Source organism: Zingiber officinale, chromosome 8A (assembly GCF_018446385.1).
Source record: "Zingiber officinale cultivar Zhangliang chromosome 8A, Zo_v1.1, whole genome shotgun sequence".
Lineage (NCBI taxonomy): Eukaryota > Viridiplantae > Streptophyta > Magnoliopsida > Zingiberales > Zingiberaceae > Zingiber > Zingiber officinale.
This window is the reverse complement of record NC_056000.1, coordinates 35,741,093-35,766,928: the sequence shown is the minus strand read 5'-3', so window position 1 is coordinate 35,766,928 and position 25,836 is coordinate 35,741,093. Positions and strand designations below refer to the sequence as shown.

At 37.1% G+C, this 25,836-nt stretch overlaps 1 protein-coding gene and 1 long non-coding RNA gene across 2 annotated transcripts; both read left to right on the top strand.

The window, feature by feature from the left end:
- The first annotated feature begins 508 nt into the window (after nucleotides 1-508).
- LOC122008457 (perakine reductase-like) lies at nucleotides 509-3,718 on the top strand. Its single transcript, XM_042564199.1, has 7 exons — nucleotides 509-652; nucleotides 760-927; nucleotides 1,015-1,218; nucleotides 1,682-1,854; nucleotides 2,292-2,388; nucleotides 2,969-3,122; nucleotides 3,379-3,718. The coding sequence occupies exons 1-7, from the start codon at nucleotides 602-604 to the stop codon at nucleotides 3,558-3,560; spliced, it is 1,029 nt and encodes a 342-aa protein (XP_042420133.1). The 5' UTR covers nucleotides 509-601; the 3' UTR covers nucleotides 3,561-3,718.
- Nucleotides 3,719-24,853: 21,135 nt separating this feature from the next.
- LOC122008456 lies at nucleotides 24,854-25,558 on the top strand. Its single transcript, XR_006119289.1, has 4 exons — nucleotides 24,854-25,039; nucleotides 25,125-25,220; nucleotides 25,325-25,432; nucleotides 25,522-25,558. It is a non-coding gene; the product is annotated as an uncharacterized LOC122008456 (long non-coding RNA).
- The last annotated feature ends 278 nt before the right edge of the window (nucleotides 25,559-25,836 follow it).

Below are 25,836 nucleotides of genomic sequence, written 5' to 3'. Positions count from 1 at the left end.
TGGAGCCACCTTGTTCATCGTGATTTACCTGACTTGAGCGTCGGAGGGTCGTCGCTGGGAATCCCCTTCCCGGCTCGACTTCTGTGCAGGATAGCCGGAGCATCTCGACACTAGTTGGAGATCTACATCAGCGAGCCTTGGAGCGCCACGTGCCCAGCGTCTGTTGACTTCTGGTTCGGACAGGATCATCGTGTTTCTTTTTAATTCAACTTATTATATAAGAATATGTTTTATATTAAAAATTATTTATCAATTTATTTAATTTTATTTAAATTTGATAAATATCAGTTTAAAATTATTATAATAATTATACTAGTGTATGTTTAAGTGATTTTAATAAATATAAATAATTTTAATTAAATTAATAAAAAATATTTTTATATATAATTAAATTAAAACGATTTATTTTAACAACGTTAGGTGCTGTTTTGACATTTAAGGCCTTTTAATGGGTCAAAGAAATATTTTTCTTTTTAAATAAATATTTTCCTTTTTTTATTTTAATACAGTTAGGTGTTGTTTTGACTTATAAACGCCGTGGGTTTCGGCAGCTTGCTTCACTGAAGGAGGCAGCTCTGGAGCCTCTCGTCGATCGGAAGCCATGGAGGCCCCGAGCATGCCCAGAGTGAGGTTGGGATCCCAAGGACTAGAGGTATCGCTTTCATGCACTTCTCTTCTACCTTTGTTCTCAATCCGTGAGCCAAAAGAAAGAAAAGGGCGCCTTACTCGATATCCCCGCCGCTTTCCCTTCTCTTTTAGGTTTCGAGACTGGGGTTCGGGTGCTACGGCATTGCAGGGATCTTCAGCGCGCCTTACAGTGAGGAAGAAGCCAACGGCATCATCAAACAGGTGTTCGATCGGGGCATCACTTTCTTCGACACCGCCGACGCCTACGGACCGCACACAAACGAGATATTGATCGGAAAGGTTCGATCTTTCTCTCTCTCCCTCGTGTAGAAATTGGCTGCTTAAGGATTTGAGATTGGAGGATGAAAAGGTGGGGGGTTTTCGCAGGCGCTGAAGCATTTGCCGAGAGAAAAGGTCCAACTTGCCACTAAATTTGGCATCTCGAAGTACACAGGAAACGACCTCGAGATCAACGGGAAGCCAGAGTACGTGCGGGCGTGCTGCGAGGCAAGCCTCGATCGCCTTGGTGTGGACTACATCGATCTCTACTACCAGCACCGGGTGGATTTGACTGTTCCTATTGAGGACACCGTGAGCAATCAAACACACTTTTTTAAGCTTATTGTTGAAAATTCACCAGAATCTTTTTGAAATCCGGATTCACAAATGCCCAAGGAGAGTATTGTAATAAAAGAAAATGAAACTTCTCTTGCAAAAGAGGAAGATTGCCCCTCTTGTTTGAGAATAAGAAAAGTAGAGAAAAGGGCTTTGCAAGCTTTCTACAAGACGAGGAGAAGAGGATTTCTTGATTATCTCAAAGAGAGATAAGACCCCCATTTTATAAGAGGTGGGATGGTTAATTAGCCATTGCAAACCAGTCAAATAATAATTGTATTACAGCCAAATAATGACAGGTAAATCAACCAAATAATGACAGATTTTTAGCCAGATAATGGCTGGTTTCCAGTTGGAATATCTTTCTTATTTTCAACACTTATGAGCTAGGCCTGTTTAGCATTGATTAACTAGTTATATTCTTTCTTTGGCATCCAAGATGGGAGAGCTCAAGAAGCTAGTGGAGGAGGGGAAGGTGAAATACATTGGGCTGTCAGAGGCCAGCCCTGATACAATCAGGCGAGCGCATGCTGTGCACCCCATCACTGCTGTGCAGATGGAGTGGTCACTCTGGACTCGTGACCTTGAGAGTGAGGTCGTTCCTCTTTGCAGGTGTTTTCTCTTGCTATATTAAAAATCATCATTTGCTACTTTGCATGATGGTAGCAAACACTTTGTCAAAATTGTCTTTTTGAGTTCATATGGGTTCTATTTTGCTCGAAATATATGCATGTGTGCACTTTGCTATCGACTTGTTGAGTCTGTGTTGATAGGGAGAAAATGATAATCAAAGCCCCATTTGGATGATTCTCCCCTTTGGTGCATGTTTACACTTGTTATGTTCTTAAAAGATTAATTCTTCCATAGTAATATTAGTTTAATTTGGCTTGCTAAAAGTTGATTGGCACTATGATTCACAGGCTATTGCCTTTGTAAACATCAGTTATCGATTCTTTTCATAGAAGCATTTGTAATTCTTCTTTTGTGACAAAATTGGGAATTAAACCAATCTCGAGAGTTTCTAACTAAAGTAAATTGTTGAGAAACAGGAATCTTGGCATTGGAATAGTCGCGTATAGCCCTCTTGGCTCTGGGTTTTTTGCTGGAAAGGCCAGTGTAAGAAGCTTGACTCCTGGCAGTGTTCTGGTATGATCTCATTGTTGATTTTCTTTCTTCGCCATCCCTTTTCTTGGTACATATGGAATTGCAAGTGTATTAGGATTTTTGTTTCTTTTTCAGTAGCAGTGACTTTTTCTTTATTGCTTGAGTTATGATCCTTCGGTTGTAGAGATGATTGTTTTTTTCTCTACATATAAAATTGCAAGTGTATGAAGATTGTTTTTTCTTTTCGTGCCAGAGTGACTTATTTTTATTGCTTAATACTTGATCCTTCGATTGCAGAAATTATTTTAAATCACAAGTGTATGAGAATTTTGTTTCTTTTCAAACCTTTTCTTTATTGCTTTAAGACACGATCCTTCAATCACAGAGATTATTTCTTTTTCCTCGGTACATAAAACATACAAATGCACATGGATTTTGTTTAATATCGCAATGACAATATTCTTACTGCATAAGAAATGATCAAAAGTGTGATGATTTTGTTTCTTCTTATATCATGGTTGCTTTACTTGTATGCTCAAGGCATGATCCTTCAGTATAGAGATGATTTAATCCTTCGATATAGAGATGCTTCCTTGGTTGGCTCACTAGTTGTTTTCCTCAGTCTCATTTCCCTAAGTTCTCTGGAGACAATTTGGATAGGAACAAGATCCTATATTTTCGGTTAACAGACTTGGCTGCAAAACATGGTTGTACCCCTGCTCAATTGGCCCTTGCCTGGCTTCTCCACCAAGGGAATGATGTAGTGCCCATTCCAGGTAAAACTTTCTTATTCGATAAGTTACTGATGATTCTATTACTTGTACATCGACGCAATTTGTACTATCCCTCGTAAATAATGACTCATAGTTAGATTTCTTGCATTTTTCACAATTTGGTCAAGTGAAATAGTTTATCTCTTAGTCTCTTAGATAAAGTGTTGAGTTACATGCTCAAGTCAAAAAGTGATAAAATGAATACCCCAAACTCTAAACCCTAAACTGGCCTTTTCACTATTACTTTAATGATGGTCAGGGACGACGAAGATCAAGAACTTGGAGGAGAACATTGGCTCCCTGAAGGTGAAGCTTACAGAAGATGACCTGAATGAGATTTCTGAGGCATTGCCTGTGGATGAATTTGCCGGGGGTAGAGCCCTGGGACCTTTTGCATCATATGTGTGGCAGCTTGCAAATACACCCCCCAAAATCGTGTAATCAACTTTTCATCCCCTCTACCAATAGGTCACAAGTTTCTGTTGTTTACTCTGGCATTTATAATTACCAGCTTTGTAATAAACATGGAAATAGATTTTGCAACTCAGTTGCCTAATTAACCCACCGTTTGTTTTGCAATAAAATATTTATGTGAAAAATATGTTTTAGATTTTTTTTTTTCAGTTTTTATGACGATTTTTTTCTGGGTTGCCACGTGATATTATTCTAAATTTGAGGATGAGTTCTTTTCAATCCGTGACATCTAATGTAGGAGCATCCAGTAGCATGATTAATTTATGTCCTCCAATAAGACTGTTCTCCTTCGCACTATGACAAGAAGTAGAGATGGATCTATGTTATGATCGTAGTGGGCTGTAGCATATCCTAAATTTATGATTAATTACTAATAACTATTACAGTTACCGTGATGGCACACACATCAAGACATTGAAATGAGATTCATTTCCTTACATGTAGCTTACTATAACACCAAATCAAATGAAAACAAATCAAGTGACACAATATAAATTAGGAGGGAAATCATTCCTAAAAAATAATCTATCACCATAAATCATCTAAATCATATAATAATTTTATTACATAAATAATAAAAAAAATATAATTTGGATGAATGAATTTGTTTATCGATCGACATAGTCATCCAAAATAATAAGCTTTCTAATTAATTAATTATGTCCTTTAAATTTGACGTAACACTAACATGATGTGTTAACTTATGAATGGATGCAACCGATCGCGTATGCTTATATGTATGTTGATGGGTCTGTGACATTTCTCCATCGTATTTCTCAGTACCAATATCATATAAGGATTTCACCTAATGTAATGGATTCAATTTCATAGACCCAATATATTAAATGATGTAAATTCTGTTATAGATAATTTATAATTCTAAATTTCGTATGCATAATCTCATTAAATCAATTTTACCTTTAGATTTTGAGGTTGAGTTATGGTATTAAATAAAAAAATTAGGTGATATATATATATATATATAATTTAAGCTCAGTCCATCTCTTATTTCTAGATTCGTCCCTAACGAGAAGAAAATAATGCTACTAATTTTCCTTTTGATCTTACAGAAAGAGAGATTACTAACAAGTAAGATGACTAACTCATGGCCTCCTAACTCGATTACACTATTCAGAGTCCGAATGAGGTAAAATCATCTTTCTAGTGGCTGACACAGTCATCCCATGTCCTTTGATATGAGCGTGTTATGATGTCTTTGACGTACTCTAGATTTAGTATTTTGATTTTTTCTCTTATTTATTTTAAATTTTTAGAATTAGCTAAAAATTAATTTAGATTTTAGCTGCTTGTTTTAGGATGAGCTTTCTTTTAGTACTGTTTTTTCTTGTGTTCAATGTTATTATTATTATTTTTTTGAAGCTATTTAAATCGGAGTTAGGGCTCTTATAAAAATATATTAAATTTGATTTTAATTTAAATAAAAATTTATTTTCGTTTAAACCTAAAAACAACACCTTTTCGTTGACGAATCCCTTCCTCTTTTTACACTTTCTCTACCACTTCTATTCAAACCTCGCATCGGGAGATTCCTTGATCAGTAAGTTTAGAAATCTCAATCCACCCTCATCCTTGGGTTTGCAAATATTAGCCTAGGACGGTAAAGCATTTTGTTTGCATCTACCATATCCTTAGACGATTGCGTGAGTCATCTTTTTACGCTTTCTTTACCACGTCTATTCAAATGCCATTTCATCCCTTGCGTCAGGTGGACGGTCCAACACAAAAGATTGGTGATCAGATAAATTTAGAAAATGCAAATGGACCCTAACATGACATTCATCATCACCAGTTATCCAAATCCTACATAAATTTTAAAAAATACCCGACCTAAGATTTGAATCCTCGTTATAAGCAACTCGAATGAAGAGTAAGGTAGGACATTTTAGATAGAAAATTATAGATGTGGCATTGTTTCGATTTTTAAAATAGTTATTTTAATGATATGGATAAAAGGGCGCTTTTAATTGTTTTTCTTTTGTCTAAAAAATTACAGTGATGAAAAATATATACTGATGAAGAATAAATATGACCATTTTGGTGGAATAATAACTTTCTTTACTCATCTAATACTGTCAAAGTATTCTGGTCAATTTAATAATCGGTTATAAATTAATTTTGTAATTTATCTCCATTTATATAATTTAGGGATAAATTATAAGGGACTATTGGAGTGGGTGTAATAACTTTTACTATAATTTAATTGCCAAATACTCTAACATTGTCCTTTAGTTGACTTAGAATTAAAGGTCCTGAGACTATACTAAGACTTGATGCGGAGCAGTAGAGTGTAGAGTTTTGAGACCGTTTTGATTGATAATTACTAGCGAATAAATTTTGATCAATCATAACTTTTAACTTGGGTATCATAGACTTAGGGGGCATTTGGTTTGGGCATAGGAATAGGAATGAGAATGGATTTGATAGTAGACTGGAATGAGAATGAGTTTAGTTATTCTAATATTGTTGCTTGGTGGAATTAACAGCGACATGTGGAATCCAACGACGGTGGCAGCGCTGGTGCTACAGAGCCACCTGACGACGAATTTGCCGCTAGTATACCTCATACAGCTTCAAAGCTGCACGCCTCCCCTTGTCTCTACAAGCACTGGCCTCTCCGTTGAGCAATGCAGCCCACAGCAGAACCAACCATCATTTGACACCTTCCTCTCCAGTGATCTCATTGTCCGTGTTCACCGGCAAATGGACAAAATGGTAAAAGAGATAAAAGAAAATTATCAGAATTGACCGAATCAAATCACCAAATCAAATCAAATTAGTATTTAGATTATTTTAATAATTCTATTAGAATTATTAGAATAATTATCAGAATAATTCTTAGAATAATTCTGTTATTTATTAATTGGTTAATTGACCAAATAATTTTTGAACATTATATATTGTATTGTCCTTAGGACAACTATCAATGAACAATAGATTTTATTGCTCTCATATTATTTTTTTGCTCTCTCCTTATTCTTCTTTCCTACATATTTTAATTTTTCTTATTTTTCTCTGTTTTCTTCCGCCGTCAACCCCTTTGTTTCTCTTTCCTCTTCCTTAATCTCTGGGTTTCTCTTCCAAAAAAAAGTTTCCTTAACGATTCTGTCTCTATCATTTTTCTCCACGATCGTCGACCACATGGTAGAAGCTCTTTCTTGTGATGTCACACTACAACAAAAACTGCAAACGACAACGGATATTATCCGTTGTCGTAGGGTCAAAAAATCGTTATAACTGAGGGCGTTGTAGAATGTATTGCCCTACGACAACAGTTTTGAATCCGTTGTCTTTGTAGACATTCGACAACGATTTTTATCCTTTGTTGTTTATATCTCAAAATTTGTTTACGAAGGATACGACAACATTTTAAAACCGTTGTGGTAGATAATTTCAACAACAGATATAAACCTACAACATATATAAACCGTTGTGGTATATAATTTTAATATGTTTTACAACGGATAAAATCGTTGTCTTTTATCACTTTTCACAAAAAAAAAATCTGTTGTAGTTACGTACTTTTTACAACGTTTCTGACCGTTGTCTTTAATGTTCATGTTGTAACGTGATAATAACAAACAACCAATCTTTATTTAATATAAAGAAACCACCAATACAAAATTAAATATTTACTACATTCAATCCATGAAAATGTTATCTTCAAATTTTGAAAATTAACTACACACATCAAAATGAGAAAATAATAGCTGTGTAATCGAAATCCAAAATATGTCGGCTAAAATCCTCTTCCCAACTGAATCTTTAAAGCCTTTTCCAGCAACTTACTGGCTGCATCTTCACGTGACCGAGTATACAAATTTCCCTTGACAATCAAATCTGCAGAATTAAGTTGTAGGAGCTGATAAAAATAAACTAATTATAAAAACATTAAAAGATAAAATATACATGTAAGCGAATAAGAATTATCTTAACCTACTGAAACACATACGGATTGATGATACAATTCAGTTTGTTTTGCACTATTGTTGTCTTATTGATGCACCATGTTATTGGAAATTAGCAACTGGTATAGAAGGAAATGAAATTGCATAACATCCATAGCTATTTGGCAATTTGCAACGATCTCAATCATATAAATCATATGGTTCTTCATTGAGTTCAATTTAGCCCAGTGACATATTCAAATCAAAGCATGATACTTTAAGGTTGGCAATGCCATAAAACTTATCCAACAAACATTGAAAGGTCAAATGCAAAGTCACATATTGGAGACCTCTCTTCTATAGTTATTGTAGGATCGAAAAGAATTTAGATATCTCCACAATAGCATAATATTGTCCACTTTGGGCCTAGACCCTCATGCCTTTGCTCTTGAGCTCTCCTCAAAAGGCCTCATGCCAATGGAGATATCTTTTTTCTTATAAACCCATGATCTTTCCCATGTGTTTCCAATATGGGACTATGTTTGCAACCTTGTAACCCCAACAATCCCCCCCTCAAACAAAGGACCATAGGCTTCCCACATCTGATCCTCGACCCACCAAGTCTTCCTGCCCCTCGGTCCACCCGACCTACTAGGACTTCCTGCCTGGTGTCTGGTCCTCTTGATCCGAACATAGGAGCCCCCACTTTCTTTGTTCGAGGTCAATATTGTACTCACATGGTTCAATCAAACCATAACTCTTGTGCACAGTCGACGGTTAAACCTTCTGGCAGTCAGGGCTCTGATACCAATTGTAGGATCGAAAAGAATTTAGATATCTCCACAATAGCATGATATTGTCCACTTTGGGCTTAGACCCTCATGGCTTTGCTCTTGGGCTCTCCTCAAAAGGCCTCATGCCAATGGAGATATCTTTTTTCTTATAAACTCATGATCTTTCCCATGTGTTTTCAATATGGGACTATGTTTGCAATCTTACAACCCCAACAGTTATGACCATGAAAGTGCTAGCATAACACATTCTAACACTGATCAGAACTAATAAGATATTTTCACCCATAACGCTAGTTATGCACTATATGTCAAATAAAAAGATAGAAGAGAACGCTTGTGTAATGGGGAAAAAAACTTCAGTTGCCCAAGTAGAAAACAATTGGATAACATGTAACAATTAATGAAGCAAGCCAATAAAGCATCAGAGAGAATAGAAGAGTTACTCATGAAGTACTTTGGAAAGTTACAAGGATTCCAACGGTTAGAACCTCACAATATATTTCTTGCATCCATTCGTTTATCCTATTAATGATAATATCATCAATTTCACCCTTGTTTTCGAATACCAAGTAAATACTTCTAATGTAGAAAGGGAACATAGAGCTTCAAACAAAAAAAAAAAACAAATTTGAAGTAATTCTAAAGTGTTAAACCAGTAAAAATATTAATATTATGATTCTAACACCAGGCAAAGGTTTGGAAATAAGTAAATTTAAGATAAGGCATAAAATGTTCAAAGTTGTTTTAAAACAAATGGAAGAATAAAGTTAACATTTTCATAAGTAAATAGCTCAGACAAATTCAGAAAGAAGCTGGGTACAATTAAATAGGAGTTACTAAGCTTGAATGACAACTAAGATATAGAGCACACTAGTTAACATAAAGAGAAATATCCCCAATACAAACTCACCTCCTCTGCACGCAAAGAAAAATATAAAATATAAGGAAAAAAAAGAATTGTAGTAAGTACTGTATGAACTGTTGTTGGAGCAATATCTCTAAGGTCAAGGTTGATCTGGTTGACCAAGCTTGAGTCTTGGTCATGGTTTCGATGTTTGCCAATACATGCAGACGACACATGAACAATGTAGGTGCAGTTGTTCATGTGGGGAGATTGTTGGTGCAATTCTCCACTGATCAAGGCTTGATCAGGTTTGGTTGAAGAAGAATCAAGTAGGTCAAGGTTGACCAGATACTTGATTGGGAAGTCTTAACTGGGATGCTAGGCAGAGAGAAAATCCTAGTGAGTGAAGCCAGGTGGAAGTCCTAGTGAGTGAAGCTAGGCAGTGAGAAAATCCTGGTGAGTGAAGCCAGGTGAAAGTCCTGGTGAGTGAAGCCAGGCAGAAGAAAATCTCAGTGAGTGAAGCTAGGTGAAAGTCCTGGTGAGTGAAGCCAGGCAGAAGAAAATCCTAGTGAGTGAAGCTAGGTGAAAGTCCTAGTGAGTGAAGCTAGGCAGTTGGAAGTCCTGGTGAGTGAAGTCAGGCAGATGGAAAGTCCTGGTGAGTGAAGCCAGGCAAAAGAAAGTCCTAGTAAGTGAAACTAGGCATAAAGGAAGTCCTGGTGAGTGAAGCCAGGCACGGGGAAATCCAGATGGATTAAGGTTAACCAGACATCTGGTGAAAGTCCAAGTAGGTCAAAGGGATTGGCCGGATACTTGGCACGAGGAAGAAAAGTCCAAGTAGGTCAAGGGAGTGACCAGATACTTGGCATGATGAGGAAAAGTCCAAGTGGGTCAAAGGGATTGACCGGACACTTGGTGAGGGAGTCCTAGCAGGTCAAGGGTGACCAGATGCTAGGCATGATATACCAACAGGTAAAGGTTGACCGGATGTTGGTTTGAGGGGCTTGGGACTTGGTTTTGGGTAAAAACCAGCAACTGGATCGATCAGCCGATCGATTGGCTGGAGCCAAATCGATCGGCTGATCAATTGGGAGTCCCCGCGAGAAACCTTTGTCCCAATCGATCAGTGGATCGATTGGGAGGCAGTCGCGAGCGCACAGAAGCCTGCTGGATCGATCAGCCGATCGATCCAGAGGCCCCAATCGATCAGTGGATCGATTGAGAAGCTGTGATTTGTCGCGATAAGCCCTGGATCGATCCGTTGATCGATCCAGGCATTTCCCGAGAGCACAGAGGCGCTCTGGATCGATCCAAAGCCTCCCCGATCGATTGGGAGCAATGCAATCGATCGGGATCCGACCGTTGGCGTCGTATTTAGCTGCAAGCGTTCGATTCCTTCAGCAGAACTTATGGCATTCATCTCAGATCTTCACAAGGCTTCCAAAGCTTCTCCACAAAGTTCTCACCACCAGATCTTGAAGGTTTTTGGGGGTTTTCCAAGTCAAGAGGCGGATCTACAGCTGAAGAAGAAAGCTAGGGTTAGGGTTTCCTTGTAAGCTTGTGCTGTATTTTGTATCCTTTCCCTTTCTTCTTGTAGTGTGAACTTGTAGAGCTTCTCCGCCTTCGGTAGTTACCGAAAAGGAGTGATTTCATAGTGGAGGGTGCGTGAGTAGGTGTGGATCCTTGGACTAGTCACCTCTTGTGAGGTGAATACTAAGTAAACCCTCCTTGTTATCATTGTGTAGTTTGTTTCTGTATTTTCCGCTGCGTATTTCTGAAGAAACAAGCTACAATGAGCACCTAGCACGCGACGAGCTATTCACCCCCCCTCTAGCTACATTTCGGTCCCAACAAGTGGTATCAGAGCGAGGTCGCTCTTCACCGGAATCATCGCCGGAAGGGGTAAACAAAACAAGTAAAGCTAGAGGGTGAAGAAGTTGGAGCAAATTCATCAAAGTCAAAGAATTCACGAAGCTCAACTTCAAGATGCAATTCCAAGATGGACTTGGATTTGACACAAGGGTGGCTCCACCGTACACATCTACAAGCTTCGATCTTTGGAAATCAAGGATCGAAAACTTCCTAATGGTGGAGATAGAACAATGATTTGCTCTTATGGAAGGTTTCGAAGCTCCAAAGAACTCCAAGGGAAAAGTCCTCAAGAAAAGCAAATGGAGCAAAGAGCATATTCAAAGGAGCGAGGCAAATGATAAAGTGACCAAGCTTTTGGTCAACTTATTGCCTAGCCACATTTTGGCACAAATTGGAGAGTTCAAGGATGCCAAGGAGCTATGGAGCAAATTGGCATCAATTCATGAGATCCCCTCCACTGCACCAATCCAAGAAGAATCCAAAGAGGGTGACTCATTGGAGCAAAATCAAAAGCAAGAGGAGGACTCCGAAGTTGAAAGATGCTCAACTTCCGAAGAAGAAGTCCAAGAAAAAGCTTCATCTTCGAGGGAATGCAATGAAGGGAACAAGGAGGGAGCATACTCCTTGTTCCATGTACAAGATGATGAAGCCTCCACCTCTAGGATTGAGGGGGAGTGTAGATCATTGACCCCGGAGCAAGAAGAAGTCTCCACATCTGGGTCAAAAGAAGAAGAGGATGAAGAAGCTTTCACCTCCACCAGTCAAGCTAAATTAAATGGAGGAGCATCAATATCGGATCAAGAGAAACCCTCTACATCCACATCACATGGAGGACCAAGTGTCATCCCTACATGTGAAGGTAAAAATATCTCAATTAATAATAAAAATCATATTATATGTTTTGAGTGTAGGGAGAATGGGCACTACAAGAGCAAGTGTCCCAACTTGGCCAAGAAGAAGGGTCAAGTGGCACCCAAGGGTAAGGAGAAACCCAAGGAGACCATTCCCGGAACAAAGAAGAGCAAGGAGCACATTGTGTGTTCTCTTGCAATCAAAAGGGGCATTACCGAAGTCAATGCCCTAAGGGGAAGAAGGTGGTCAAAGCCAAAGGAGGAAGCACAACTCAAGGGGAGCCTTCAAGGTAAAAAGGAAGGTATCATTTATTGAGCCTATCCCCTTAAATAATGGTAAAAAGCATGATAGTTCCAATTTATATCATTTCAATGCTATTTACCATGAAAATAGGAGGCATGATAAAGTTAAGGAAAATCATGTAGCTTATCATGCTAAAACCTCTCAACCTCGGTTTAGAAAGGTAGATAGGAATTTAGGCAAGAACCCTAAGGATTCTAGGTATTTGCCTAAGAAGAAGAAAAATCAAGGTTTTAGTGAAAAACCTAAGGTTGAAGAATTATGGAAGGAAAATCAAGTCTTGAGGTCAAGACTTGATAAATTAGAGAGGACTCTTAGAAAAATCACAAATATGACACAAGGGTTCAAGAGTCAAAACCTAGGTCTAGAAGTATCAAAGTCATCCAATGGTCATAAGGGTTTGGGATACAAACCTAAAACCAAGAAGGATGTAATTTCTTACCATAGGGTTCTATATAGCTATGGAACCAACTCTAGGCCTAGTGGGCAAGCTAAAAATACTAGGGAGGTCATCCCTAAAAGTATTTTTGCAACAAATGTGACTAAGACTTCTAAGAAGTCCAAGAAAGTCACAAAGAATGTCACAAGGGAAGCAATTCCTAGGGTTGACTTAGAAAAGGTGACCAAGGCTTCTAAGAAGCCACACAAGGTCACTAGGAAGGTATCTAGGGAAGTTATCCCTAGTGAATACCTAGAGCATCCAAGGAGCACCAATAGGTTTTGGGTTCCTAGGAGCATTTTCTCTATCCCATAGATGGGTTAGAGAGTGTCAACTCTAAGAAGAAGGGTAGTTAACCCAACTTTGAAAAAATTGACACTCAAGGAGTATTTTCAAGGTTATTATTAACCTTTGAAAATGAAATGAATTTATGACTTACTCTTTGAAAGAGTAATATGTGCCAAATTTGAGAAGTATTGATCTTATTTTAAAATGACACATATTGGGAAAACATAAGGAAATATCAAGTTGGGATTTTGGTATTTTCTTAGTGCTACTCTTGATGGAAGAACGAAATATGCCAACATTTGAGGAATAAGTTTAATTTCAATTGGCATAAGTTCATCAAGAGAACTAAAAATGCCAATTTAGGTTTTGACATTTACTTGGCACGTTTAGAGGGCAATCTAGGTTTAATTTTTAACTTAGCTAAGGTTTAAGGACACTTAGATAGGTAATCTAAGTATTTTACTTATGCTAAACCTTGCCATAATTGTTTGCCCATTATATGTCATGACATCATATTTATTTATTTGTATTTTGCATTCATAACTTACTATGAAAAATATAAAAATACCATATCATGACATACATACATCATGTAGTTATAAGAAATTTTCTTTTGAAAATTATTTCTTTTTGATGTATGCCATCACATTATCATGAATTATGTTTATTTCCTTAAAATTAAGGACAAATGACATTTATCAACAAGTATCAACAAGTGACATCCTAGGTGGATGTTCAATATTCATAAAATGCCTAGATAGATATATATGATCCCTAGATTAGGGCAAAACCAAATTTTACATCTTACAAAGACCCATAAGGTGACTTGTATGTGTTTTAGTACACATTAGATACAAGTGAGATGTTAGGATGATGAACAAAACTTAAGATGTTAATTTAGTGCATTCTTTTGAGTTTTAAGTTCATCAAAACACATAGTTATGTGTTTTCCAATCATTGGGAAAGCTAATGTACAAGTCATGTGCATTAAGCCCAAGGAACATGGTGGGATATTGGTTTTGAAAATGTTTTTAAAATGCTTTTGGAAAACCTTGGTGAAGGCTATCTTTTGATAGTACTCATCATTGAATAGTTAGGCACAAACTAGAAGAAAACACAAAAGTTTTTGCAAGTTTTCTAGTTTGTGTCAATCTTTGAAAATATGAAGTATTTTTTTAGAAAACTATTTTTTCATGATAATATATACCCACTACAAGAAAATTCTCATTTAACAACACTCAAACGACAACGGTTTTATGCCAAACCGTTGTCTTTTTGCCTTTTAACAACGGTTTTAACAAAAACCGTTGTCTTTTAGCAGTTTTTTTAGTTTACGACAACGATTTTTAAAACCGTTGTCTATTTATGCTTTTTCGGGGCTACGACAACGATTTTTAAAGACTATAACAACAGTTTATAAAAACTGTTGTCTATGTGCATATATTTTTGAGATTACGACAACGGTTTTTGAAAACCGTTGTCTATTAAGTGTTATTGAATACAGTTGTTTTTTTTTCGCCGTTTTTTCCCTTCGCCATTTTTTTGCCGCCGCGTTTTTTCTTTCCCTCTCCTCGAAATTTTTTGCCTCCGCATTCTCCCCTTTATCTTCTCAATCCCTAAGCATTTTCGTCGATCTCTTCACCTACTTCACATTTTTTTTCTCCTTTCCTCTCCAAGCCCAAAACCTGCCGCCCCTTCTCCTTTCCTCTCCAAGCCCTAAACCCATCACCCCTTCACGACTCGTAGCAGATGGACCCCTAGAATTCATGTCACTAAAATCGACGGATCTTCAGGAATTCCTCCCTCCTTTCAATCTTTCACAGCAACCTCTCTGCGATCTGGTGAGTTTTCTTTCAATTCTATTGCAATGCATTTGGCCCTAGTTTGTTTTGGTGTTACAGTTTCTTTTCTTGTTATTGATACTTGGAGATTCCTAACTTAAAACTTTCGACTTTTTCTTTGAGTTAATTCATTTTATCAATTGTTTCGTTGATGAGTAATTTCTTTTTTATGGTTGATCCTACATATTATATATTTTGGAGGGGCATTGCTTCTTAATTTCATAGTTTTGGATGTGCAGATGGTAACAAAGGCGTTAACAAAAGAGGCAATTGCAATGACTGAGAAGAAGATGAACATGAGCTTAGGTATGCCGAGAACTTTTTCCGTTGCATCTGAAGTTATTCTATCTGAATAACATAGTCCTAATACGATTCGCACATTTATTGAGGATGATATTATTAAAATGTCGAAGAAAAGTTCTGCTAAAAGGAAAAGACCTCTAAGGCCTCCTGTGAGTGAATATATTCTTGCCAGGAAAGTTTTATTTTCCTTCAAATTATTAAACAGTTGATGAAAAAATTGTTGGAATGTATACTGAAAGCCTAAGCTTTTGTAAACATTTGTCTTGAATAAAGAATCACATTTGGTCAAATTATCTACATTTGTTTGTAGTTGTTCAATTAATTTATATTGTAGATAACATAACTTGTGGTGTCACATGCAGAAGATAATGTTATCAGTACCTTATAAATTATAAACAGTAGCTCACGACCAAAATGGAAAGGAACAAACCATTAGAAGGTCGTAGTGTAATTAGGTATCAGTTTATCTTGACTGTATAATTACACTAGTACACTTAGAGTGTATTGAGTAGGACCATTTGAGGTCGTTTCTTTTATACTGACTTTATAAAGAAACAAAGACCTCAGTTATTATGGAAGTGTGTGCTCTTAATCCTGATATAATAACAAGAACATATATTTGATATTTATTTCTTTAATTTATTAATGGGTGAGATTTAGTTCGATGAATCAATAAGCCCGATAAGTTGGGAAATGGTATTACTTATAGTGTGTGTTGTTGATTATAGAAGGAAACTGTGTCCTAGAGATACTAGGTTGATAATGTCTCCAAGAGGAGCTCATAAGGATTGTCATGTTAAACCCTGCAGGTGGACAGACATGACGATAAGGTTGAGTGGTACTACTCTTGGACTTAGATATTAATTAAATGAGTTGTCAGTGACTCACTTAATTAGTGGACATTCGATATCTTAAACACAGGGAGACTAACACACTCATAATAAGAAGGAGCCCAAAAATATAATTTGGGATTGGTGCGGTAGTTCAATGATAGTTCTCTAGTGGAATGAATTATCATTGATAAAATTAAGTTGTGTGTTCGGGGCGAACACGGGATGCTTAATTTTATCGGGAGACCAAAACCAATTCCTCCTCTCGGTCCCTATCGTAGCCTCTTAGTTATAGAGTTCTATACTCACCTATACCCCCACCTTCTATACCCACCCAATAGGGGCCGGCCAAGCTAGCTTGGGAAACAAGCTAGGTATAAGATTGGGTGGCCGACCCTAGCTTGAACCCAAGCTAGTAGGGCCGGCCAAAATAAAATTAAAAAGAATTTTTAATTTTAATTTTTATTATGTGGAAGAAATAATTTATTAAAGAGAATTTAAATTAAAATTATCTCTCTTGTAAAATTTACAAAAGATTAAAGAAAGAGATTTGATCTCTTTCCTTATTTGTAGATTGGTGAGATATTTTATTTTCTCTTTAAAAATTATTCACATATTGTAAAATTAAAATTATGAAAATTTCTTTTTATTAACCATGTAGAGATTTTTAAAGAGAAATTTTATTTTTTAAAATTTCCGGAAACAAATTAGGAAGTTTTAATTGTTGATTAAAACTTGTCCAATTTGTTCTCCAATGATGTGGCCGACCATGAGATTGTAATTGGGGAAATTTTATTTTATTTTTTCAATTAAATCATGACAAGGAAATTGAGGAAATTTTATTGTAATTAAATTTCCTAATTTGCCTAGGCCAAGGAATATAAAAGAAGGGGTGAGGGTGGCTTCATGAAACAACCTCTATTGTTTTCTCTCCCTCTTTTCCTTGGTGTTGTGGCCGACCATCATCCTCTCCCTCTCTTCCTCTTGTGGTGGCCGAATACTTCATCCCTCTTGGAGTTCTTGTGGTGGCCGGATACTACTTGGAGAAGAAGAAGAAGAAGGAGAGAAAGTTAGCATCTCTTGGAGCTTGGTTAGTATTTTGGTTTTCTTCTTTGGTGAAGTTCTTCCTTTGTGGCCGAACCTTGCTTGGAGGAGAAGAAGGTGGTTGGTGGTTTCTCATCTCGGTAGATCGTTGCCCACACAACGTCCGAGGTTAGAAGAGGAATACGATAGAAGATCAAGAGGTTTTTCTACAATGTATAACTAGTAATTTTTATTTCCGCATCATACTAGTTATTTATGGAAATAATACCAAATACAAGAGGCTTACGTTCTAGTATTTCGAATATGTTTTTCGAAGTTGTGTTCTTTTGTTTTATTTTTTTCTTGTGATTTGATTATTCTTTTTGGTTAACCTAAAGTTATTTTAGGAAATTAAATATTAGCTTTCTATAAAAGGTTTTGTCTAGTCGGTGGTGGTTGCTCCCATATCCAAGAAGGCCATGTGCCTCGCCACGTCAGTACTGGGAACCAATTATGGAAATTAATATTTAATGGAATTAATAACTTAAGGTGATTTGGGTCGAACGTGTTAAGTTCCGCAGGAGACCCAAGTCAAAACCTAAAAGAACGAATAGATTAAGTTTTGGATCAAACGTGTTAAGTTCCGCAGGCGATCCAAAATTTAATTTAAAAGAACACATGGTAGCTAGGAAAAGGTTCAGACCTTTGTACAAAATTTTTGTACAGTGGAACCTCTAGGTTTTCCGAGTAGCAACCAACAATTGGTATCAGAGCTAGGGTTTTGCCTCTGTGTATTTGGTATTAGTTTAATTATGCACATGTCATACATAATTTAGGCAAGTTAATAGTAGGATGTGCTAACTTTGTGGATGCAGGATCCAACTATTATGGCTTTTAGTTATTATGTGTGTGATTGGACCCTTGGACATGTCAAGGGCATTTATATGTGTGTGCATGATTGTATTAAAATACAGCAGGAGCTGTATTTAGTTTTATTAGGATTTTATTTTTGATCTAGATACATGTACATTCCTTTTATGGAATATAGGATCAAAAATGTAAAATTCTATTTATGTCGCGGATCGAATCTTGCAAAGCGTGGAACCTTCTGAGGACCAGAGGCGCAGCAGAACAAGGAGCAAGATGGATGCGACAGCTAGACCCGGTGGCGGTGGCCAAATATGGCAGCAGCTTGGGATGACAACACACGGAGGACAACTATAAATAAAAGCCATAATAGTTGAAAATTAGATTTTCTATTTATTGCTTTTATATTATGCTGTGTGTGCATGTTAATATACATGTTTAGTAGGCTAGCATAGTTAAAATTCCTCACTTTAAATAACTAAGTGGGAGAGGGATTTATTTTAATAAATTCCACGGTCTCCATTATTGGTTTGTAAGTGATGCAAACAAACTTGCGTGTTGGCTCTGAGTGCTTTCTTCCATATCGGATGAGTTTGTTAGCGGATCACTAGATCAAACTTCCATTTTGGATGACTATAGGAAATTAATTAAGAGCGTGTGTTCTTCCCCATCGGAAGGGGCACAATCTTATTAATGGACTTAGTGTCAAGTAATGATATACACTTAGGCACGTCTAATAGTATCCTCCCCATCGGAGTCACTGCTATTATTTGTATGACTGAAGGAAACCAACTATTAATTGTATTTGTCAAAAAGTTAGGTTGACAAGATAATAAAATTAATGGGTTACACCCTTCTTTTACAAATGTTGAATTTATATACGTCCACACTATCGTGGCATACAAAATTCACGGTGTTTTAAGGTGTTGGTTAATTTAAAATAGTAGTGTTTGAGGAATCAATATTATTCTAAATTTAGAGTCCCGACCAAAGTTATTTTTGTGAATCTTAGGATGACTTTCAACCGATCGTCCATCATACTGAAAAATACACTTATTGGACCAAACTACATAGATTGGAAAAGAAACCGACATTGTTCTCATCACGAAAGCTATAAATATGATCGATCGAAAAGGCTCGATGCACCCATCGTGAATCTACCCAAGAGGAGATTGAATATCATAGAAATGGGTAAAAGCATATGAGATGGCGGTGTTACATTTCGCTTCAATGTCAAATGTATTGCAACATCAAGATTTACCACAGCCAATGATATTATGAACAATCTCAAGGAACTCTTTCGTCATGATAGGGCTTCAGGCAAGAAGCCATAAGAAAGATAACGACACCACCATGCAAGAGGGTACTCCGTAAGGGATCATATCCTAAAGACGATGGCTTATCCGAACGAGATACGGATCCTTGAGGAAAATTGATGGGAAACCCAGATCGATATGATCCTCCAAACGCTACCTAGAAGTTTTGAGCGGTTTGAACTATAATATGAATAAGAGGGTTTATTCTTTAGCGGAACCACCGATGTAACTTCAAGCAGAAGGATTATTTCACACAACGCTCAAATTCACTACGAAAATGGTTCTACTTAAACCGAAGGAAAGAAGAAAAAGAAACAAGTCGGTTCAACAAAGAAAGTGAATAAATCTCGAGTACGGGATTTAAAGATGGAATGAAGAAGTCAAGGGCAAGTGCTTCATCTATAAGCGTGGGGACATCGAAGGCGGATCGTCCTCGTAGGAACCAAAACAAAGGTATATCTCATGCTCTAGTTGTTGAAACATGTTTAGCGGTGTTATCTACCAGCACCTGGTGTGTAGATACGGGAGCCACTGATCATGTCTGCAATTCCTTGCAGGGGTTCCAGGAAACCCGACGACTATCTGAAGGAGAAATTACCGTCTACATGGGCAATGCTACTAAGGTGGCAGCTGTTGCAGTGGGAGACGTCTACTTATCTTTTAGTAGAAATAGAAATTTGATTTTAAGAAATTGTCTTTATATACCCAGTTTTAGAAAGAATTTAATTTCAGTTTCTAAACTGTTTTTAGATGGATATTCAGTTTCTTTCAGTAACGATGTAGTTATTAAAAGAAATAAAATGATTATCTGTTCTGGTACATTAGTTGGCAATTTGTATATTTTAAATCCAATTTCTTCTACAAAGCAAAACATGGAAATTTATAACTCATCTTCTAACTCTAATAAGAGAAAAGAACCTTCGGAAATGAAACAAGCATATCTTTGGCATCTAAGGCTTGGTCATATTAACTTAAGTAGGATTCAGAGGCTTATAGCCGATGGACTTTTGAGTTCATTTGAGTTGGAAAATTTTTCAACTTGTGAATCTTGCTTGGAAGGTAAAATGACCAAGAGGTCGTTCAAGGCCAAGGGGTATAGAGCCAAAGAAGTGTTAGAGTTGGTTCACTCTGATTTGTGTGGTCCTATGTCCGTCTGCAAGAGGAGGTTTTGAATATTTTGTCTCTTTCATGACGATTATTCAAGATATGGATACATTTACCTAATGCGCCGAAGTCCGAGTGCTTTGATAAGTTCAAAGAATACAAGGTCATGTGGAGAAACGACTAGGTAAAAGTATCAAGACACTACTACGATCGTGTGGCGAATACCTCTTAGGAGAGTTTAGGAATTACTTATCGAGGTCGGATTCAATCCCAATTGTCTCCACTGGAACACCCCAACAGAATGGTGTAGCCGAACGAAGGAATAGACTCTTATGGAGATGGTTAAATCAATGATGAGTTATTCAGAATTACCAAATTGCTTGGGATACGCCTGAAACAAAGAAGATATCGCTCGAACTTAGTACCTTCTAAATCGCTTCTTCTACTCCCATAGAATGTGGAATGGGCGAAAGCCCACCTAAGACATATTCGGATTGGGTAGTCCAAGACATGTCAAACCAGATCGATAAGTTAGAATCCCGCATGAAGTTCGCGATTTGTAGGATATCCCAAAGGAACGAAAGGTGGTTTATTTTATAGTCCTAAAGACCAAGGTCATTGTTAGCACCAATGCCCGCTTTTAGAAGAAGACTATATAATGGATCACAAGCCCAAGAGAAAGTTGTTTTAGAAGAACTTAGAGAGGACATGTCTACTTCAGCACCAAAAGTACAAGATGAAGTACCACAAGAGACCGCAACACGTGTTACGCATGATACACAACCACGCAGTGTCTCGTCGTAGTGGGAGGGTTGTGAGGCACCGAAAGATTCATATTTTGGGAGAGTCTTCGACTTGATCCCTGGTAAACATGAACCCGATCCACGAACATATGACTTAAGCACTCCAAGATATAGATGCAACATCTTGGCAAAAGGCAATGAATTCAAATAGAGTCTATGTACTCTAATAAGGTCCGAGAGCTGTAGAACCACCGATGGTGTAAAAGCCGTTGGATGCAAGTGGATCTACAAAAGGAAAAGAGGGATAAACGGGAAGGTAGAAACCTTCAAAACTAGGCTTGTTGCGAAAGGGTACACTCAGAAAGAGGGAATCGATTATGAGGAGACTTTTTCACCAGTGGCCATGATTAAGTCTATCCGGATACTCTTATCCATTGCTGCTCATATGGATTATGAGATTTGGCAAATGGATGTCAAGACAGCTTTCCTTAATGGAAGTCTTGAAGAGAACATCCATATGAAGCAACCAGAAGGGTTCATTGAAAAGGGCAAAGAGCATCTAGTGTGTAAGCTCAATCGGTCCATTTATGGACTGAAGCAAGCTTCAAGATCTTGGAACATCCGGTTTAATGAAGTAATCCAGTCATATGGATTTATTCAGTGTCCGGATGAGTCTTGTGTATACAAGAAGTGTAACGGAAACGTGGTGGTATTTCTTGTACTATACGTAGATGATATTTTGTTAATTGGCAACAATGTCAAGGTATTATCAGACGTAAGGGTATGGTTGTCCAAACAATTTGATATGAAGGACTTAGGAGAGTGTGCACACATTCTTGGGATCAAAGTTATAAGGGATCGTAAGAAAAGAATGTTGTGTCTGTCCCCAAGCTTCATATATAGATACAATCCTTGCTCGTTTTAGTATGCAGGATTCCAAGAAAGGTTTCTTATCTTTTAGACATGGAGTAGGACATAAAGACAGTTTCTTATGCTTCGGCTGTAGGAAGCTTAATGTATGCAATGTTATGTACGAGACCGGATATCTGCTTTCGTGGGCATGGTCAGCAGATATCGAGTAACCCTGGAAAAGGACATCGACTGCTGTAAAGCATATATTAAAGTACCGAGAAGGACAAGAGATTATACGCTAGTTTACCAAGTAGACGATCTGCTCCCTGTGAGTTACATGGATTCAGATTTCCAATCAGGATAACAGTAAGTTTACATCAAGCTATGTGTTTACTTTAGGAGGTGGAGCCATTTCACGGAGGAGTGTTAAGTAGAAATGCGTTTCAGACTCAACCATGGAAGTCGAGTATGTGGCACCTCCGAGGCAACTAAAGAAGCAGTATGGCTCAGGAACTTTCTAATGGACTTAGATGTGATTCTGGTTTGCCCAAAATTATCACAATTTATTGTGATAATGCAGTTGCAAACTCGAAGGAACCACGAGCTCATAAGGCAAGTAAACATATAGAGCGCAAGTACCACCCGATACGAGATATCGCAAGCGAGGAGAAGTTGTCATCGCCAAGATCGCATCAGCAGATAACCCGGCATCCTTTCACTAAGGCCCTTCCCACGAAAGCTTTGATCGACATGTGGAGGAATGGGAATCAGTATGGTAGAAGATATGGCAACTTAGTCATTAGTATAAGTGAGATTGTTGGAGTGTATACCGAAAGCCTAAATTTTTGTAAACATTTGTCTTGAATAAAGAATCACATTTCGTCAAATTATCTACATTTGTTCAGAGTTGTTCAATTAATTTATATCAGATAACATACTGTGGTGTCACACGCAAAATAATGTTATCGACTTTATAAATTATAAACAAGAGCTCACCACCAAAATAGAAAGGAACAAACCATTGAAGGTCGTAGTGTAATTAGGTATCGCTTTATCTTGATCAGATAATTACACTAGTACACTTAGAGTGTATTGAGTAGAACCATTCGAGGTCGTTTCTTTTATACCGACTTTATAAAGAAACAAAGACCTCGGTTATTATGGAAGTGTGTGCTCTTAATCCCGATATAATAACAAGCACATATATTTGATATTTATTTCTTTAATTTATCAATGGTTGAGATTTAGTTCGATGAATCAATAAGCCCGATAAGTTGGGAAATGGTATTACTTATAGTGTGTGTTGTTGATTATAGAAGGAAACCGTGTCCTAGAGATACTAGGTTGATAATGTCCCCAAGAGGAGCTCATAAGGATTGTCATGTTAAACCCCGCAGTGGACTTAGTCCGATACGACGATAAGGTTGAGTGGTACTACTCGACTTAGATATTAATTAAATGAGTTGTCGTTGACTCACTTAATTAGTGGACATTCGATATCTTAAACACGTGAGACTAACACACTCATAATAAGAAGGAGCCCAAAATATAATTTGAATTTGTGCGGTAGTTCAATGATAGTTCTCTAGTGGAATGACTATCATTGATAAAATTAAGTCGTGTTTCGGGGCGAACACGGATGCTTAATTTTATCGGAGACCAAAACCAATTCCTCCTCTCATCCCTATCGTAGCCTCTTAGTTATAGAGTTCTATACCCACCTATACCCACCTTCTATACCCACTCAATAGGGGCCGGCCAAGCTAGCTTGGGAACAAGCTAGGGCCGGCCTAGGTATAAGATTGGGTGGGCTTGAACCCAAGCTAGTAGGGCCGCCAAAATAAAATTAAAAAGAATTTTTAATTTAATTTTTATTATGTGGAAGAAATAATTTATTAAAGAGAATTTAAATTAAAATTATCTCTCTTGTAAAATTTACAAAGATTAAAGAAAGAGATTTGATCTCTTTCCTTATTTGTAGATCGGTGAGATATTTTATTTTCTTTAAAAATTATTCACATATTGTAAAATTAAAATTATGAAAATTTCTTTTATTAACCATGTAGAGATTTTAAAGAGAAATTTTATTTTTAAAATTTCCGAACAAATTAGGAAGTTTTAATTGTTGATTAAAACTTGTCCAATTTGTTCTCCAACGATGTGACCGACCATGAGATTGAATTGGGGAAATTTTATTTTATTTTTCAATTAAATCATGACAGGAAATTGAGGAAATTTTATTGTAATTAAATTTCCTAATTTGCTTAGGCCAAGGAATATAAAAGAAGGGGTGAGGGTGGCTCATGAAACAACCTCTATTGTTTTCTCTCCTCTTTTCCTGCTGTGGCAGGCCATCATCCTCTCCCTCTTCCTCTTGTGGTGGCCGAATACTTCATCCCTCTTAGAGTTCTTGTGGTCCGGATACTACTTGGAGAAGAAGAAGAAGGAGAGAAAGTTAGCATCTCTTGGAGCTTGGTTAGTATTTTGGTTTTCTTCTTTGGTGAAGTTCTTCCTTTGTGGCCGAACCTTGCTTGGAGGAGAAGAAGGTGGTTGGTGGTTTCTCATCTCGGTAGATCGTTGCCCACACAACGTCCGAGGTTAGAAGAGGAATACGATAGAAGATCAAGAGGTTTTTCTACAAGGTATAACTAGTAATTTTTATTTCCGCATCATACTAGTTATTTATGGAAATAATACCAAATACAAGAGGCTTACGTTCTAGTATTTCGAATATGTTTTTCGAAGTTGTGTTCTTTTATTTTATTTTTTCCTTGTGATTTGATTGTTCTTTTTGGTTAACCTAAAGTTATTTTAGGAAATTAAATATTAGCTTTCTATAAAAGGTTTTGTCTAGTCGGTGGTAGTTGCTCCCATATCCAAGAAGGTCATGTGCCTCGCCACGTCAGTACTGGGAACCAATTATGAAAATTAATATTTAATGGAATTAATAACTTAAGGTAATTTGGGTCGAACGTGTTAAGTTCCGCAGGAGACCCAAGTCAAAACCTAAAAGAACGAATAGATTAAGTTTTGGATCAAACGTGTTAAGTTCCGCAGGCGATCCAAAATTTAATTTAAAAGAACACATGGTAGCTAGGAAAAGGTTCAGACCTTTGTACAAAATTTTTGTACAGTGGAACCTCTAGGTTTTCCGAGTAGCAACCAACAAAAATTCTTTGACTTTAGATTAAACACCAAGGCTTTCAGAATAGGAATCCTTCCCATGGTAACACCGTGCTACAGGGATTCATGGATTCCAAATCTTCAATTAGACAGGTAATATATAACTAGTATACTGTGTTTTTCTAGATGATGTTTATGCTGTACATTTGTTAATCTATTGTTAACCATCGATGTTGAGGGTGTGCTTGCAAAGAGAAGGTCAAATTTTCATGGGAATCAATTCCCAGTAAACACAGAGGTGGCTAGGAAGGCTGTTGACTTGATTGTAAATCAAGTAACACACTTCTATATTCTTAAAAAAGATCTTGGCAAAATATTCTTTATCTAATATTTATCATTATCTCTTATTGCTTATTTATATTTGTGCTTTCTTGCAAGAACACTTGTCAAAAGATGATGCTAAACAGCAATTTTTTAGAATCTTGAGAACTCCTCCTTATGGGAATTCTGTTTTCTTCAGTGTACGGAAGATAGATGATCCTATAGGTCTGTTACCTGGACAATCATTTTAGAAATTAATAAGTGAGGGGTTAGTTAAAACATATTGTGGGTTATGTTTCTTCTTTTTTGTGCAGAAGTCATATCTTTATGAGGGGAAGAAGAAAGACCCTTAAAATAGAGAATACCAATGAAGAGGATAAGGCAGAATCTAATTGTTGTAACAATGTTGAGAGGTTTGGATTTGTACCTGGTCCAAATTTCACTATGGAATCTTTTGAGACGTATGCAGATGAGTTCAAGAGACAATATTTTAGCAGAAGTGCAGAATTTGTTTTAGGGTCCTGCCAACAAGAACCTTCCGATGATGATATTGAAGGTGAATATTGGCGGATAGTGGAAAGGCCAACAGAAGAGATTGAGGTGCCACCACATTTCCTTTGCAGACATAC

Bases quoted from the DNA above. Each gene is read 5' to 3' on its own strand.
- LOC122008457 (XM_042564199.1), top strand. From the start codon at position 602: ATGGAGGCCCCGAGCATGCCCAGAGTGAGGTTGGGATCCCAAGGACTA. The intron at 1,219-1,681 runs GTGAGCAATCAA...TTGGCATCCAAG, and splicing joins CTGTTCCTATTGAGGACACC to ATGGGAGAGCTCAAGAAGCT. The intron at 2,389-2,968 runs GTATGATCTCAT...TGTTTTCCTCAG, and splicing joins TGACTCCTGGCAGTGTTCTG to TCTCATTTCCCTAAGTTCTC.